Here is a 14,733-nt window from a genome sequence, read left to right as displayed (position 1 = left end):
CTGCATTACAGGCGGCCTGTTTGAATGGACATTCTTTGATGGCCGGGTTCTTGCTTGCACACGGGGCGAATTTGAACGCTGCTCCATCACCCATGGCAGGACTTACACCCATCCAGGCAGCTGCTGCATATGGTGATATCAGATCTGTAAGAGATTTGATTAGTCTTGGAGCAGATGTTAACAGCCCAGCAACTGATAATGGCATGACTGCTCTACTAGCGGCTTTGAAGAACCAATCTCTGCCCCTTCTCAAGTTACTTGTCCAACACGGAGCGAATGTCAACCATGTTATCGCAACCAAAGATTGTAAGTTCATATCTCCTCTTGGAGAGGCGGCCCGTTTAGGCTGGCTTAAGGGGGTGGAATTTCTCCTGAAGCATGGTTTGAATGTTCACGACTCTCGTTTGGATTTAGCATTGTTTCAAGAAAATGAGCTCTCAGATTTTCTAAGCCCTCTGGGCTGGGCGATCAAGAATAGAGCTGAGAAGATGGTAGCTTTGTTGTTACAACACGGTGCCGATGTCCGTGCAACAGTTTGGTCAAATAACTGGCGCTCTGCAAGTGCCTTGATATATGCATTAATCTGCAGATCAAGTTTTGAAGTCATTTATCGGCTCATTGAAAAAGTTCCGGACTTGGAAGACCATCCTGGATGGGAGGACGCACTAGAATTTGTCATTCTATAGTTTACTAAGGGTATCCATGAGCTGATCATGGAAAAGATAGACTCATCACCACCGTCTGTTCGTTACAAGGTAATCCGGAAGGCATGGGATGCATTACCGCTTGATGAATTACCGGATGATTGTGATGATGATGAAGCTATGAAGGTCATTGTGCGTCTCATACAATCTGGAGTATCTCTGGACTCTTGCGCCAATGATGGAAGCACCATCCTTCAGCGCGCAGCCCACCATGATTATTACAATACCAGCCTCTACCTGATTAGCCACGGTGCTTCTGTCAACACTCATGCAACCAAACTTTATGGGACACCTCTTCAAGAGGCAATCAAACATGGCCATGTCGAAGTAGCCAATCTCTTACTGGATCACGGAGCGGACCTCAATGCCTTACCAGCGGAGAACCGCGGTGTTACTGCGCTTCAGGCGGCCGCCATCCATGGGATGTTTCCGATGGCTATACGGCTTCTTGAATCTGGGGCTGATGTCTCTGCGCCAGCCGCACCATTTGAGGGAAGGACAGCAATTAACGGAGCTGCAGAACGGGGTCATGTGGAAATGGTTCAATTACTTCTCAATGCATATGGGGAGAAGGAAGATTTGGGGCTGGTCTGTAGTCAGGCGGCGGAATATGCAGAAAAGCAAGGCCATTACGAGATTGCCCAGTGGCTGCGGGGGTATTCGTCTGTTTGATGGGTTATTATTAAGATGTGTCGTCAACTGCTTTGTTGTTTAGTCTACGACGGGATAAATGTAGCCGAGAATCCAGCGTACGGATTCAAGCTCACCTATATAGAATGTCTTCTCAATCTACTCCCACATTCCTAACCCGTGTCGAGTCAGTGAGTTGTAAGCTATATCAGGCATTTGGGTCGGATGCGCGAGCCCGTGTCACCGCAGGTTTATGTGTTTAGAAGTATCCATCCCCAGCTCAGTTTGTTTAATGAACGCTTAACATAAGTCAATGGGACTCAGCTTCGCAGTCTATCAACAGATTGAATCCCCCTAAAACCATAGAATTGTGAGATTTGTCGATATTAGCGAAATGGAAGGTCTGCCGCAATTCCCAGTACTGAGTCCCTAATACATTCGCCTAACACAGTATATTCAGATATGATCCCTAGTATATACTGTGTGGCTAGCGTTCCGGTGACAATGCTGACCTGTACAGAAATAGTACAGAAATATAGGGGAATGTGCTGCTCTATCTATTCATAAGAAGTAAGCGACGGGCCCTCCGAAGAAGACCCTTTTCCGACGTGCATCTCTCTTCTAAGTCGTCCTGTAGGAAATGGAAGACGTCGATGCAGCCTCGTCAGAATCTCAAGGTATTTTGGCTCTGTCTCCGGAGTGATGATACCATGCCGGATGAGAAAGTCAATGACCACAACAGCACTATTTGGTTTGAACAATCCCATTTTTAATGCTTCAAGGGTCCGGTCCACGTTCCAAAGTTAGGAATCTTCAACTTCCAGGTCCTTTGGTCGGGGAGTAACGCCCTGGTCGAGCTCCAACTCATACAGGTATTCAATCTCCGATAATAGCAAAGCTGTCGAGGCACTGTCGCTCCGCGCTGCGGGAAGATGGTCTTTCGCATGGAAATATGAGATACACCCAGCATATCGCAAGCCAGTCTCTATGATCTCTCTCTTAATAGACGCCTCCTCGGTGGCCTCGAGGATGACAGCACTGCGCGGCGTGTGTCCCGTGCTCAGAGCCCCAGCAGCGGTGCAATCTAGCATACCCGGGTAGGTCTGCTTTCTCTTTGAGTGTTTGGTGATCCAGAGATGAATATAACTATCTTCATCTTCAACGTAGCAAAGCAACTGCACGCTGGCTGCTATAACCCACCTTTCAGGATATCGTCATTTCCCGCTTCTACCATCCTGTTGACTGCAGCGTCTATGATCTTCATCTGTGTGGATGTTTAAGAGTCAGGGGGCGTCAAGAGGACTACCGCTCGGGAGCTGTCGATCAGCCAGCAGTCATCGGGCCAAGTGATGTTCTGCACGACTATGTTTGGGATGTAGCCCAGAGTAACGTCGACGCCTTGTACTTTCAATGCATGATAGCTCTTTAGAATGCGAGCGTAGACAGCCGGGTCCTTCTCGTAGTAAGGGAAGCTGTGGCGTGTTATTGACCATCTAGGCAACGGGGGGTGGAGGCTAGTAGAAATCCATACTTATCCAACTCAGCGACAATCTCGTGAAGGGATTTCGACATGACTGTGGTCTCCAGCAAACAGGGCTGCAACTAACAGCTCCCGACTGGTCGCGAATATGCAGAGATATTTCAAATCTCCCGCCAAGTGTTCTAAATGCGCGGGTAACAAGCATCGCGTTTTTTTTTTTTTTATAGTTCGCAGCAGGACATCTTCTCTGCTCTGATTTAGTCCCTTTATCCCTTGAAATTAATACTTGTTGCAGTCAACGCCTGTGCGAGGCGTGATATGAAACTCCTCTTGGCACTTCATCCTACAAGTTGCATACTCAAGCCAATTAATCCTAACCACCGTGGACTAGTACATCACGAATTCACGCTTGGTGGCAAATGTATCAGTCCTTGAGCATTGGGTGGATCATAATAGGGCGAACAACAAATAATCACAAAAATGGGTCAGATCTGCCCTTGTTGTCGTTGGACTTCATCGATTCTTGGCTGGGTATATCTTCCCCCCTTCATTTTAGATGAGATCTTGGATAGTCACATCCCCCCAACCCTTGTCTAGTAGTAATTTACTCCCTTGGATAGAGGAGTCACCGAATCTTTTGTTCCAAATGCGGCATGCCTGTACTGTTGAGCACCCTGGATCTCCCCAAATTGCAACCGAACCTTCCCAACCGTCTTGTCTAACTGGTCGGACCCTAGACAGTGACCGACGAGCAAATGATCCAGCTCGGGATTCCGCGTCGTCATCAGGACGCTGGAAAAGGAGGTGCTCTGCGAAACGCCATTCTCGCGCAAGGCAGTGAATCCGACGACAACACACGCCACAGCAACACCCAGGGCAGTCATGTAAGCCGCAAGCAGGTTCCTGCTGTTGTAGTTGTAGAAGTTCTGGGGTGATGAGACGGTAATGGGCACGCTGGTGTTCGCGGCGTTCAGACTGAGGAGGCTGTAGGTGAAGTTGTGCGAGAGATCCTCTATTGCTCGGGCCAATGTTTTGTTCCGGCAGTGAACAGTCGACTGACCACCCGCAATACCAAGCAGCTGGTAATTGGTACTATTCCACAGCTCTGGGCATGCAAAAAGGCCGGTTTGCATGATCGACATGGAGGTAGATGACAGGCCGGAGGGTCGAAAGCTCCCTAGTCCGCCCGAAGCGCTGATGGTCAAGGTGCGTTGGATAAGGCCCGAGAATAGCATATGCATGACATAGTAACCTCCATTGACTGCTGGGTCTAAACGTTCTATCAGAGCGTACGAGCCGGCCCGGGAGCTCCAATTAGCGGGAGCTACGAGCTCTGTTGATATGGGTGTCAAAGCCCGGGCACCGTTGGTAAAACGCTGGTCTACCACGTAGGAGGTATTCCATAATTGACAGACAAGCTCGGCCGGTTGTGTGGCGTTGTCGCTTCCCAGGGGATTCGATCCCGCGGCGTACACGAAAAGTGTATTGTTCAGGGCACTAGGAGCGGTCCCCGAGTATATGACGTTCGTCAGGTTCGTTGCGTTTCCAATCTCGTGGTCCCATAGATTCTGCAGGGAACTGTACCGATGACCCAAGGAATCAGTGAAAGTCATCCCCTGCATCTCCCCAAGTGCTTCACTCAAGCTCTGGCATTTGTACGACGGGCCCCAGAACTCTAGGGTGTACGACGAGTCAGGAAAAGGTGCAGAGGCGGGGAGTACTTCGGCCGACGAGGAGGTGGCTGTAAACAGGCGGTTGATGTCGGATGCGGGCTCACCAATCATTCCCATGCCTACGAACGTTACCCAAGGGCGCCAGAAGGAATCTGTGAAATTCACAGTTGGAACGCGCAGTTGGGTGATATTGGTGGTTGTCAGAAGACGGACGGACAAGGTCGCAGGTGTAAACACAGCGGTTAGGGGGATAAGCCTGGTTGGACGGTGAGTAATCGACCATTCCAAAAGACGACCTTATACGTACCATGAGATAATCGCCAGTAGAGTGAGAGTCTTCGCGTAGATCCAGATGTCGGGGATGAGAAAGGCGATTGGGCTGGTGAGGACGGCAAACATGCCATCAATCCCGCGAAGCTTTACACTCTTCCGGCGCAGAGTGGCCCATGTCTCCTGCGCCGCAGCGATCCCCACAGCGGATACCAGCAAGGTTTTGATCAAAAAGGCAAAGCCAGTCCCGATTCGCAATGCCCATGTTTGTTGGTCGACCGACTTGACTAGGGTGTTGTCGAGGCTGCGGTAGTAGAAGTGATGGCCAATCGACAACATTGCACCGCAAATAACAAACCCAGCCATCAGGGTGGGACACCGCCATCCGATTCCCCATGTGGCCGGAGCTTCCTCATCTCCGGCAGCGGCGTATGTTGTTTCATCGGGCCTTTTTTGGTCGTGGGTATGATTCACAGGGCTTTGATCAAGGACCGGGTCATATTCAGCGTGATTCTCGATCAATGGAGCCATGCTACGTGGAATAATGACAACTGAGATGCTGACATGAGGATTGTCCAGGGAGTGGGCAACTCTCTCTAGTTCTTATGGACGGGAAACTAACCTACCATCGATCACTCTTCTCGTATTTGGCCATGTCCTCTCAAGTCAGACGAAAGCCATGGCGTACACTTAGCTGAATCTGTATTTGTAGCGCCAGTTCCTTCTGATACAGACGAATTAGAGGTTGAATGGTATATTCCCTTGGCCCACTTTTACGAGGTGCTGATATTAACGTTACTTGAAGTAGTGGAATCAGGGTCCAGGGACACTCATCGATTGGACGGGGATGCGGCTGACCGAAGTCAGCCTTAATTTAATCACAGGCGATAGTTTTGTCTACACCGTTCCTTTTTGTCATAGGGCTTGGATTAGGGCGAAAAAATGGCCACTCCTGAATCATACACATCACTAAATAGGAGGACTAACGACCACTTATCTTCCCAAGAGTCAGGCAGTATCGGTGTGCATTTGCAGTCTGAGACTTCTTCGTCTTGTTTATGCGGCTGTTCTCTGTAGTGGTGTACTACCACGGCAGTTTTAATCAGGTCGATTGACTACTACTGAGTCGATAAAAATGCCTTGCGTCTGAGATATGATGACGGCCTGATGAAGTCAAGTTTGAAGTTCACTGTTTTTCTAAGTGACACTTCTCAAGGAACCCCATGGCCTGAAGTTTCCACTACACTACCAGCTCTTTCTTCCCTTCGAGCGTCCATAATAGGGTGTAGCTTCTGACTCTAATACGACAGAGGGCTTTAATCACATGATCAAGAGCGGGTTAAGCAGTACCGCAGAGGATCAGAAGTGCCAAAATGGATTCGGCGCGGTTATTTGGTTTTCAGCCATTGCATCTAGAAACTAGTGATTACGTTAGAGGACTTGGACAGGAATTTCGTGGCTGTATGGTGTATATATCTCTTGCATCACTCACTGTCTTTGGAGACTCGACCGTAGATGGGGAATCCCGGCTTCTACAGGGCACTGAGGAGAAAGACTCCCTATGATATACTACAGTAGAGTAATATTTAGCATGACCCTCCCTGCCATCTACTAGTGTAATGACTCTTTATTTCTGTAGCTAAGTTGTTCTTCTTAGTACTTTCAGAAACACTTCCATACCACTCCAGTAGTCATACCCTGCGATTTGGATATAAATGAGAGTCAAGTTCCACCATGTAAAGCAGAATGCATCCATCCCAGAGGTGCCTGGCAGGTAGACCAGGCTGAGAATGGCGATAGTTTTCAACCTCATAGTACCACGTATTCAAAATCCCCTTGAAGAGGGGAACGGAATGACCATCTAGGTACGTCTTGGGTATTCAATCTACTACATATAACAACCGCAGTCACGATCTCCCCCGGGTTGAGGGTTTCAGTTCGGGAATGGGGCTAGAGACGGCCTCAGGATTGGGTTCGTTCGGGATTGGTGGTGGGATTAGAGGGGCCAGGAGTGACTTAGGCGAGATAGCCAATCACGGGTGCTGGCTCTCTTAGGGCTATGGAATAGCCTCCCCGTATCTCAGCCCTGTGTACTTGTCGGGAAGAACGGCCTTATTCTCCAAAGGGTCCATAGTCTATGGACTATGGAGTAGCTGAGTCCCACTCCCAACTGAGGTTCCTTCAAACCAAGCAAATATTATCCTGGCAGGCTTGTGTACTTGTGCTAATTTAGTCCATGGCAGGTCAATAGGATTAGTGATCACAAAAGCGGACCCAAGGGCTGCCACTGTCCTTTAGGAGGGACCATGGGTTTAAAAGCTAGGTATTGCGATAGATTCAAATTAATTTGACATATGACAGACTGATTACATTTCCTCCCCTCCAAAAGCTCCCCTGTAGACAGTGGTTCCTTCCAGTCGTGGCAGCCAAGCTGGGGCATTCCGAAAGTATGCATGCGCGGCCGGCTTTGATGGAAATGACACCATAGTAGCACGCACGACTTGAATAATAAGGAGTATCAGTATCAACATATTCGCTAGGCCCAGGAGCAATCCACTTACTGCACAGTGACTCAGGGAGCTGCTTCGTGTATGCCATGACGGGACTAGAAGGACAAATGTCAGGTTGTTGCTTCGACTCGATATGACGTGAAGGGCATACCTTCCACAGACACCACAGAATCGCCGCTCGAGAACAAGTCCAGATTCACAATTGTTGTCGAGATAGCTAGACAGCTGTCCCTCCACAGATAGTGCCGCCCTTGGTACGACCATATAGTGCGCGCCAACTGTTCGATGTCAGATATGTGTTCCAGTTTGAGGTGCTTGGCTTCGTACCCGAACCGCTCGACTTGATGCAATTCGAGCAGTGGCAGAGAACAGAGGTTAAGGCTTGGTCATCGGTATAACGAAAGGTCACCTTTATGGCGCCGCAATTGCACTCTGCGTTGCTTTGTTGAGACATAATCTTATGAGTATGGAATCCCGATCGTGGTATGTACTTGGTGGAAAGAGCGGTATGGAAGATGAGTCCTTTTCTATGCAAACCGTTCGCATCTTATATATCATCTTTAAATACATATTAGATATCAGGTGCTTGAGGTTGATAACAATACCAGTGGCGTCCCCGGCGCTCAGTGACAAATCTTTCTCCATGGACCAAGGCTATAGATAGAAACTGGGCCAGGAAACATATTATTGCCCCCTTAATCAGCCACAACTGATTACGGCCAAGGATTCTTAGGTTATTTAACACTGTCGGTAGTCCGTGTTGTGGCTTCAGTGCATCAAGCTCAACGCCGTTTTAGCCGGTAAAGCTATACCCAGTACCATGAACCCAGATCAGAATATCCGCTTCATGGACACGATCACTAATCTTCAATTTACCAAGTCACCTCCAGTCCAATAAGTAATCTTCCGACGGCACCCATCTTTTCATCCTCGCCTTTCCCCTTCTTTCTACCGCTCTAAAATCTACCCTAGACACGCCCCCAGACATACCAATCGCCTTCAACATGGAGAAATATGCCGTTGTCCAAGAAAACCTTAGCGTGTTGCAGCAAATGAAGCCACCGCAGACACAAGCTTTCTATCGCCAACGCAAGGAAATAGTCGACGGCTTCAGCCCGCTATTGCTGCTCTTGCTTCCTACGAGCAGTCGAGTGTTCTCTTTCACATCTTCCCCAACGGCAGTGTCCGCGTCTTCTCGAACCTCGCCCGCGCATACGGCAGCACATATTTCTTGAAGGCTTGTGCATCGTCTGCACTGAGACATTCCAATTCGCTGAACTTCCACTACCTAACAAGGTGATACAAAAGAACTGTGGTCAAGGTTAAGCTGCCTGGCCTGATTGTTTCTGATGAATGCCCCCGCGTGTGCAGGTCGCAGAAATGATGCAAAACTATAACATATTCCAGGCTCTACAGGCTTTCCACCAACAGAGCGCAGAAGAATGAAAGGGGGCTTAACTGTTGTAGAGCGCAGTTTCCGTGGATGACAAGAGCGCGCAAATGCTGGGGTTTAAACCACCCGTACTGGCCCTGCTTGCCCGATGCTGATTCTGGTATGCCATGGAGAATCCGGCTTGTAGGACTTATTGCAGAGCTTTCATGATTTCCTTTGGTGTTATGTATGCTCAAGATCCCATGGACTGCATAATCAACAAGCTTTTCACAGAGCCTTCAGGGAATATGATCTGTGAATATATCAGGATTCACCACTTACCTGCAAGGTTTCCTTTGATTACTACAGCCTTACTATTGGCAGAGATCCTGGGGTATCTATGTAGCATCTTGATAGTGTATGAACAGCAAGGGTTGGGTTTGCCGACCAGATCCGATTCCTATTTGGCAACATTGCATAGTCTATTGTGGACTTGAAAGCCTTGAAGACAGGACACCTACCAGAGTGCCCCAGGTTAGTGCAGCGTACGACCACCAAACATTTACGACGATTATCGCTTTGGATGATTGCTTCGTATTAGCACTCTAATACGGCCAGAATCCTTAACCATATTCACTGTTATATAGAAGACCGAGGGCAGACTTATTTGAAACTGAAATCGGATTGTTCACCTGGCGAGATAAATTAGGCACACCGGAAAGAATGGTGCAACTATGAGGAACTATACCAGGGGGGATCATGCTCATATATTTGGTGAGAGTCTTCTCCTACACATGAAATCTATACAGTAGATGATCATTGCCTAAGGCTGTGGCAGAGCTTATAATAGGCAGGTATGGACATGCGTCACAGCTTAAGTAGTCTAAAACCCCTCATGCATATCATCAGAACAAAGACCACGGTCCTCCGGGTCTAGCATGGGTCTACCAAGCTATCAGGACCAGTGCCGAGTAGACTTCACTAATCTGAATAAGCTGAAGTGGATTTAGGGCGTAGGTGCTGTCAGCCTGTCAGAACTCCTACGTGACCTCTTTTTTGATCCTGGCACTCTGATTATGATATGATCGACATGGGAACTGTAGCTCATAGTGGTTCCTAGTGATTGCAAGACGCTAATTTCTTCTGTAGCCCACATTTCATGCTACACGCTCACAGGCTTGCCTCCACTTTCGGAAACCTGTGGCTAAAGGTTGTGTTCATTTTGCCAGTCAATCCCTGCAGGGACTAAGGCCCATATATCGAGGCTTACTGACTGCAGATACTCAACTTCACACTTACATGAGTGGCCTGTACCCTTGAATATGGCAGCTGTGCGATCTCTTGATCTCCAACAATGTCCTCCGAGATCCCGAGGCGGATTCATACAAGGATGACTTGGGACTGAGATATAACCTCTCGTACATTGCATCTGTGACTTATTACTTGTTGGAATTACTTAAAGCTAATTAGAAATCATCTTTAGCTGTTTCAAGTGGCCACCTGTGTTGGGTTCTGCTACAAAAATCAATCATCGCATTCATAGGACTTGGGGAGATCTTTGCTCAGCCCTACCTTGACTTGGCTACATCTAAACATTATTTTTTCTTTCTATACAAACCACCTTTTCGATACATCAAGCACATACGACCACAGGGTGTGGAGAACAGGGCTTCCCGTCCGCTCAGCCGTACTTAAGCCACACGCCGGCCGGTCAGTAGTTGGGTGGGTGACCACCAGCGAATCCCGGCTGTTGTATGTTTTTGATGTCTTTTCTTTTTGGCTTCCATCATGTTATTCTTCATGCGCTGACCCAAACTAGGCCTAAATGCTGAGTATGTTCGCGTGGAACTCGGACTACGGTATATGCCTTCGCCACTGTTGTTAACACCATCTCCCTTGATGAGTTGCGATTCTCAGCCGAGGCCTATCTCGAAAAAGTTGGCCCCTATCGCCCATTCCTTAACCGGAATGAGCTATTTCATCACAGAAACCAGACATGGACCCCATCTTCGAGCCCTGTCTCTTTCACAGCATATGAAGTGATGTTTGGCGGAGTTGCTGCACTGGGCTCTTTGTTCTCTCGAAGGGAGCTGAGCGATACAGAAGCCCAAGTGGTGGAATCAGCTCGGTCAGTGCTCGGAAGCAATCTTCGTTTTGACACGCCTTCAGTTGTTCTTATTACGGCTTGGGCTCCGAGGATGTCATATCTTCGTATCGCTGGGATGCAACATGTCGTCTCGATAACCAGCTGCACTCTGATGCACCTCATAGAAGCAGCTGGGTTCCGTATGGAACCACTGGACAGCGCTCTTTTGATTCAACCACTAGATGATACTAGCCCTGAGAGCCACTGAACACTGTTTGGCATTGCTCGCCATCTTGATCTCTGGTTGACTTTGGGGCCAGATCCGGCGCGGGTTCGATGGTCGAGTTTAATGGTTCCAGGATTGGGTCACTGTGATCATACCCAGTGCCCCCAGGGAAATGGAAGACGAATACAGCTCGTTATGAATGAAAATGGGGGCTTAATGGCTAAGGATATATTCCTGCGTTCATTCTTAGAACTGAAACTCATCCCTGCCAGTCCAAACCACGTGCATCGCGGCATCCCCGCCAGCTGTACACATGCGAGCACCTGGATGTGCGGTACACTCTGCAAGATTGGTGATGATCATTGAGACACGTCTGCTAATCACATGAAGCGCAACGGCCTGTTGACCAGACCATATGGAATGAAAAACCTCATCTTTAGTGACTGTGTGATGGTTCTCCTTGATATCTGATTAGAGCTAGCGGCTTCTGGCAGATTGCAAGGCAATTGCCATGTCTGACGTAGACTCAACAAATCAGATGTATGGCGTATCAAATTGGTATACACCAGGTTGAAGAAGACCAAGTACGTGAAAGTTGAAGTATTTTACATCTGGAACCATGAGCTGGTCGAACATGTTCCTCTAAGTAACAGCAGCTAAGCAATCCATGATTTCCATGGGATGACCGAGAAACTCTCTCCTCAACCTCTATTCTCTAGCTAAACTAATCAACACATATGCTGCTGTATGGGCTATGCTAGTGAACAGTTGATCCCTCCAGCACAAAGTAACTTGACAACAAGCAGCCGTCCCTCCCCCAAACACAAAAAAAATCCAGGGCAATCTGGCCAAGCCAACACAGCCCAGATAGACAAGGAGGACCGGTCTAATCGAAATCCGACAGCTGTCCAATACAGCCCACATCAGATTGAGTGTTCCACGGCACCCAGCCCTTTAGGAGGCGATCCTTTTCATTATAGTAGAGGCAGAACTTCGCTCTCTTGCTCAGGTGGCCCTCCTGATCAGCGCCGCGTGTCATAGCCGTGTGGTTGACATTGTGGAATGTATTGAAGAGATAGTCGGCAAGAGTCACAGTCGGCGTAAAGTTGGCCAGGATGGTAAAGTCACGAATGTCAGAAGCGCTCTTGTCCCGCTTGTTGTTCTGAGGATAGGCCCAGAAAATGGGAGAGGTCATTCCATAACTGTCTGCGAGAGTACAGGCTGCCCGGATGGCGTCTTCATAACTTCCTCTGGGCAAAATGTTCTCCGCCACAATGGTGAAGCCATCACCGCCTCAGATATTAGAGTAGAAGCCCCAAGAGGTCGATGCCCACAGCCCGGTTGCCTTCGCCATGATGTCTCTGGCGTTTGTTGCAATGGCGGAGGCGATTTCGGGCGTGGTCACAAACAGATCTTTGAAGGCGCCGCGAATGTTCGAAACCAGGACCAAAGTGATGAAATAACGGCCATTCCGGAAGTACACGGACACGTAGTTGTTGTAGCCCTGGATGGGTCCAACATTCCTTTTGTTGTGCTCCGTGGCGTTAGGCGCATTGGCGGGGGTTGACCCAGTCACGGACTCCCAGGCTGCGATGTAGCCAGGATCATCTAGCACCGACACCTCGGCATCGACGCTGCGGGCATTCACATGAGGGTCGATGATGCTTCCAGCACTGGCGGCAGGACTCGCAAAGACGCACGCGGACAGGGCCGCCACGAGCAGGACAATTGAGCGACGCATCAGGGAAGGAGCTGTTGCTTGAATTCAATGAAGGTGGACAGGGTAATGGTGATGGAGGAATGGATGTACAGTGCAACTGGAGCAGTGGGGGATATCCAGCGCCTATATATACTTTGTTCTTTCCTATATCGCAGTCAGGATCTTCCCTCCGTTCGACGTAGCTATAGCATCGGAATGATCACAATATCCCCGCTTCTGGCTCGAATGCGCTTAAACCATCCAGAGCGTAAGTGTGGCGTCCCCTTCCAAGCTACAGAATACTATCAGATAGTGGTCAAACTTCCGTGACTGAGTGGCATGGCATCAAGTTCTTCTGGCATGATGCGCCGCCCCAGTGCCCAGACCTGACGTCGTACTGTATCGAATAATCCAAGCTGCAGAATACTAGTAAATAGTGATCAAATTTCCTTGACTGGGCGGCATGGCTCCGAGTTCTTCTGGCATATTTAGCTGCCCAGACCTGATGTCTCACTTTATTGTATAATCCAAATATAAGATTGTCTCAGACAGGCTTATTTTCTCTTCAGCAAAAGGTACCATTAGTATGCCATGTACTCCTCTCTCTTTAATTAGTACTATTAATTGATTGGTTTTTTGATATGCCACTGTTTTTCCACCATGCTTAATTCAACAGGAAGCATACTCATAGGCATAAAAATTCTATTGTGACACTTTAATACAAGATCGCACTCCTCCTGAGAACAAAGAATATAAAAAGGATACCTCATACACATGCTGTTTTGTCACTGCTCATCTTGTACTGCCTTCACAGTTTATCCTTCAATCGCATATTGTGCAATCGTGCAAGAACCTTAAAAAAAATCTACCTGTTCTATCCACAAAATGCGTTTCCTCGATACCTTGCTTCTTGGGTTGGCCGTCGCTGGCAACACCGTACTTGCCACCATCGATCTCGGTCAAATTGAAAATGGGGCCGGACAGGCCTTGTTGAACGGTGCGTTCCTGGACTGCTCGTTTCCATAGATAGCAGGGGATATAAGCTAACCGAAAACAGTCGCCTGGATTGGAGGCGACAATCCATGCAAGACGAAGGAATACGTCAGTATCACTGCGAGTGCCGAAAGTCCCTGTGGTGTTCGCTTTACGCTGAGCAACGGGTATACGTACTATGAGGGGAACTGCGGTACTAGTGCCATCGACATCTGGAACAACAACGGCACGTTCAACTCTCATTGCCAGAACAAGTCCTGGAAATACCAGTTGAACCACAATACTTGGATCCGACAGACCTGGACGTGCTACTAGGAAAGCTGTGGCCTGATTGTTGGATCTTGATGAAGCAAGGGAGAGCCAGCGCGAAATATGTATACAGAAAATGTGTAGAAATAAACTCTGTGCATCTTGACCATGGTCTCGATATTTGCTGCGAGATCTTCCAGTTCTCATGAGATATAGAATCATAAGGGGCCTGGATCCTATAGAGCAATATCAATATCCATACCTTATTCTGCTACCTCATAGACGAGTCCTGAAATCATAGAGCTTTCTCTCCCAAGGGCCCTCACCCCAGCAAATTACATAATGGCCTCAGAGAGATGCACCACTCATGATGAGTAAAGAAGAGACCGTAGACAGAGGGGGAGATTTGTGTTCATCTTTATGTAGGTGGTGAAACTGTATCAATCTTCAACCAAGGCTGTTTGCAGCATGCAACATGGAGATACCCTTGTTTACAGGGGCAGAGTGCCCGGGACACGCTGGCTGGTTGGATCACCCACGTGGTGACATGGGCCCTTCTGTCTCGCTTTCGACTGCATGGCAAAGTCCTGCTTTGCCCTGTCGATCTTCGGCTTACAAAAAATGCTTACTGTGGTAATGTTGTCGTCAGTATCCGTCCAATATCAACCAACCCATATGCAGAGGCTTGCTCTCTGCCTATACCTAGGGTCCAGCTGCTATATAGGTATGTGTATAATGATGTGTTTCTATTACTACCAGGTGTCTTGCCGCAGTGCTATGCTACTGGGGATATATGCATGCTGGTTTTGATTATTATTCTGGTCCACTATTACTATGGGGA

General features: G+C 48.4%; 7 protein-coding genes across 7 annotated transcripts; 3 read left to right on the top strand and 4 right to left on the bottom strand.

Moving 5' to 3' along the window:
• Nucleotides 1-92: 92 nt before the first annotated feature.
• ACLA_077910 (ankyrin repeat domain-containing protein) lies at nucleotides 93-686 on the top strand (the record flags this gene model as incomplete). The annotated part of the gene is made up of 1 exon (XM_001270469.1): nucleotides 93-686. One exon carries the CDS (start codon nucleotides 93-95, stop codon nucleotides 684-686), a length of 594 nt encoding a protein of 197 aa, XP_001270470.1.
• Nucleotides 687-713: 27 nt separating this feature from the next.
• ACLA_077900 (ankyrin repeat domain-containing protein) lies at nucleotides 714-1,376 on the top strand (the record flags this gene model as incomplete). The annotated part of the gene is made up of 1 exon (XM_001270468.1): nucleotides 714-1,376. The coding sequence occupies one exon, from the start codon at nucleotides 714-716 to the stop codon at nucleotides 1,374-1,376; it is 663 nt and encodes a 220-aa protein (XP_001270469.1).
• Nucleotides 1,377-2,137: 761 nt separating this feature from the next.
• Nucleotides 2,138-2,906, bottom strand: ACLA_077890 (uncharacterized protein; the record flags this gene model as incomplete). The annotated part of the gene is made up of 3 exons (XM_001270467.1): nucleotides 2,138-2,509; nucleotides 2,641-2,806; nucleotides 2,866-2,906. The coding sequence occupies 3 exons, from the start codon at nucleotides 2,904-2,906 to the stop codon at nucleotides 2,138-2,140; spliced, it is 579 nt and encodes a 192-aa protein (XP_001270468.1).
• A 501-nt stretch (nucleotides 2,907-3,407) lies between these two features.
• Nucleotides 3,408-5,288, bottom strand: ACLA_077880 (uncharacterized protein; the record flags this gene model as incomplete). The annotated part of the gene is made up of 2 exons (XM_001270466.1): nucleotides 3,408-4,743; nucleotides 4,795-5,288. 2 exons carry the CDS (start codon nucleotides 5,286-5,288, stop codon nucleotides 3,408-3,410), a joined length of 1,830 nt encoding a protein of 609 aa, XP_001270467.1.
• Nucleotides 5,289-7,123: 1,835 nt separating this feature from the next.
• ACLA_077870 (uncharacterized protein) lies at nucleotides 7,124-7,355 on the bottom strand (the record flags this gene model as incomplete). Its single annotated transcript, XM_001270465.1, has 2 exons — nucleotides 7,124-7,257; nucleotides 7,319-7,355. 2 exons carry the CDS (start codon nucleotides 7,353-7,355, stop codon nucleotides 7,124-7,126), a joined length of 171 nt encoding a protein of 56 aa, XP_001270466.1.
• A 4,482-nt stretch (nucleotides 7,356-11,837) lies between these two features.
• Nucleotides 11,838-12,692, bottom strand: ACLA_077860 (uncharacterized protein; the record flags this gene model as incomplete). Its single annotated transcript, XM_001270464.1, has 2 exons — nucleotides 11,838-12,201; nucleotides 12,286-12,692. The coding sequence occupies 2 exons, from the start codon at nucleotides 12,690-12,692 to the stop codon at nucleotides 11,838-11,840; spliced, it is 771 nt and encodes a 256-aa protein (XP_001270465.1).
• An 843-nt stretch (nucleotides 12,693-13,535) lies between these two features.
• ACLA_077850 (uncharacterized protein) lies at nucleotides 13,536-13,958 on the top strand (the record flags this gene model as incomplete). The annotated part of the gene is made up of 2 exons (XM_001270463.1): nucleotides 13,536-13,647; nucleotides 13,708-13,958. 2 exons carry the CDS (start codon nucleotides 13,536-13,538, stop codon nucleotides 13,956-13,958), a joined length of 363 nt encoding a protein of 120 aa, XP_001270464.1.
• Nucleotides 13,959-14,733: the final 775 nt, after the last annotated feature.

The sequence above is a fragment of the Aspergillus clavatus genome, genomic scaffold (assembly GCF_000002715.2).
Source record: "Aspergillus clavatus NRRL 1 1099423829803 genomic scaffold, whole genome shotgun sequence".
NCBI lineage: Eukaryota > Fungi > Ascomycota > Eurotiomycetes > Eurotiales > Aspergillaceae > Aspergillus > Aspergillus clavatus.
This window is presented reverse-complemented; position numbering and strand designations above follow the sequence as displayed.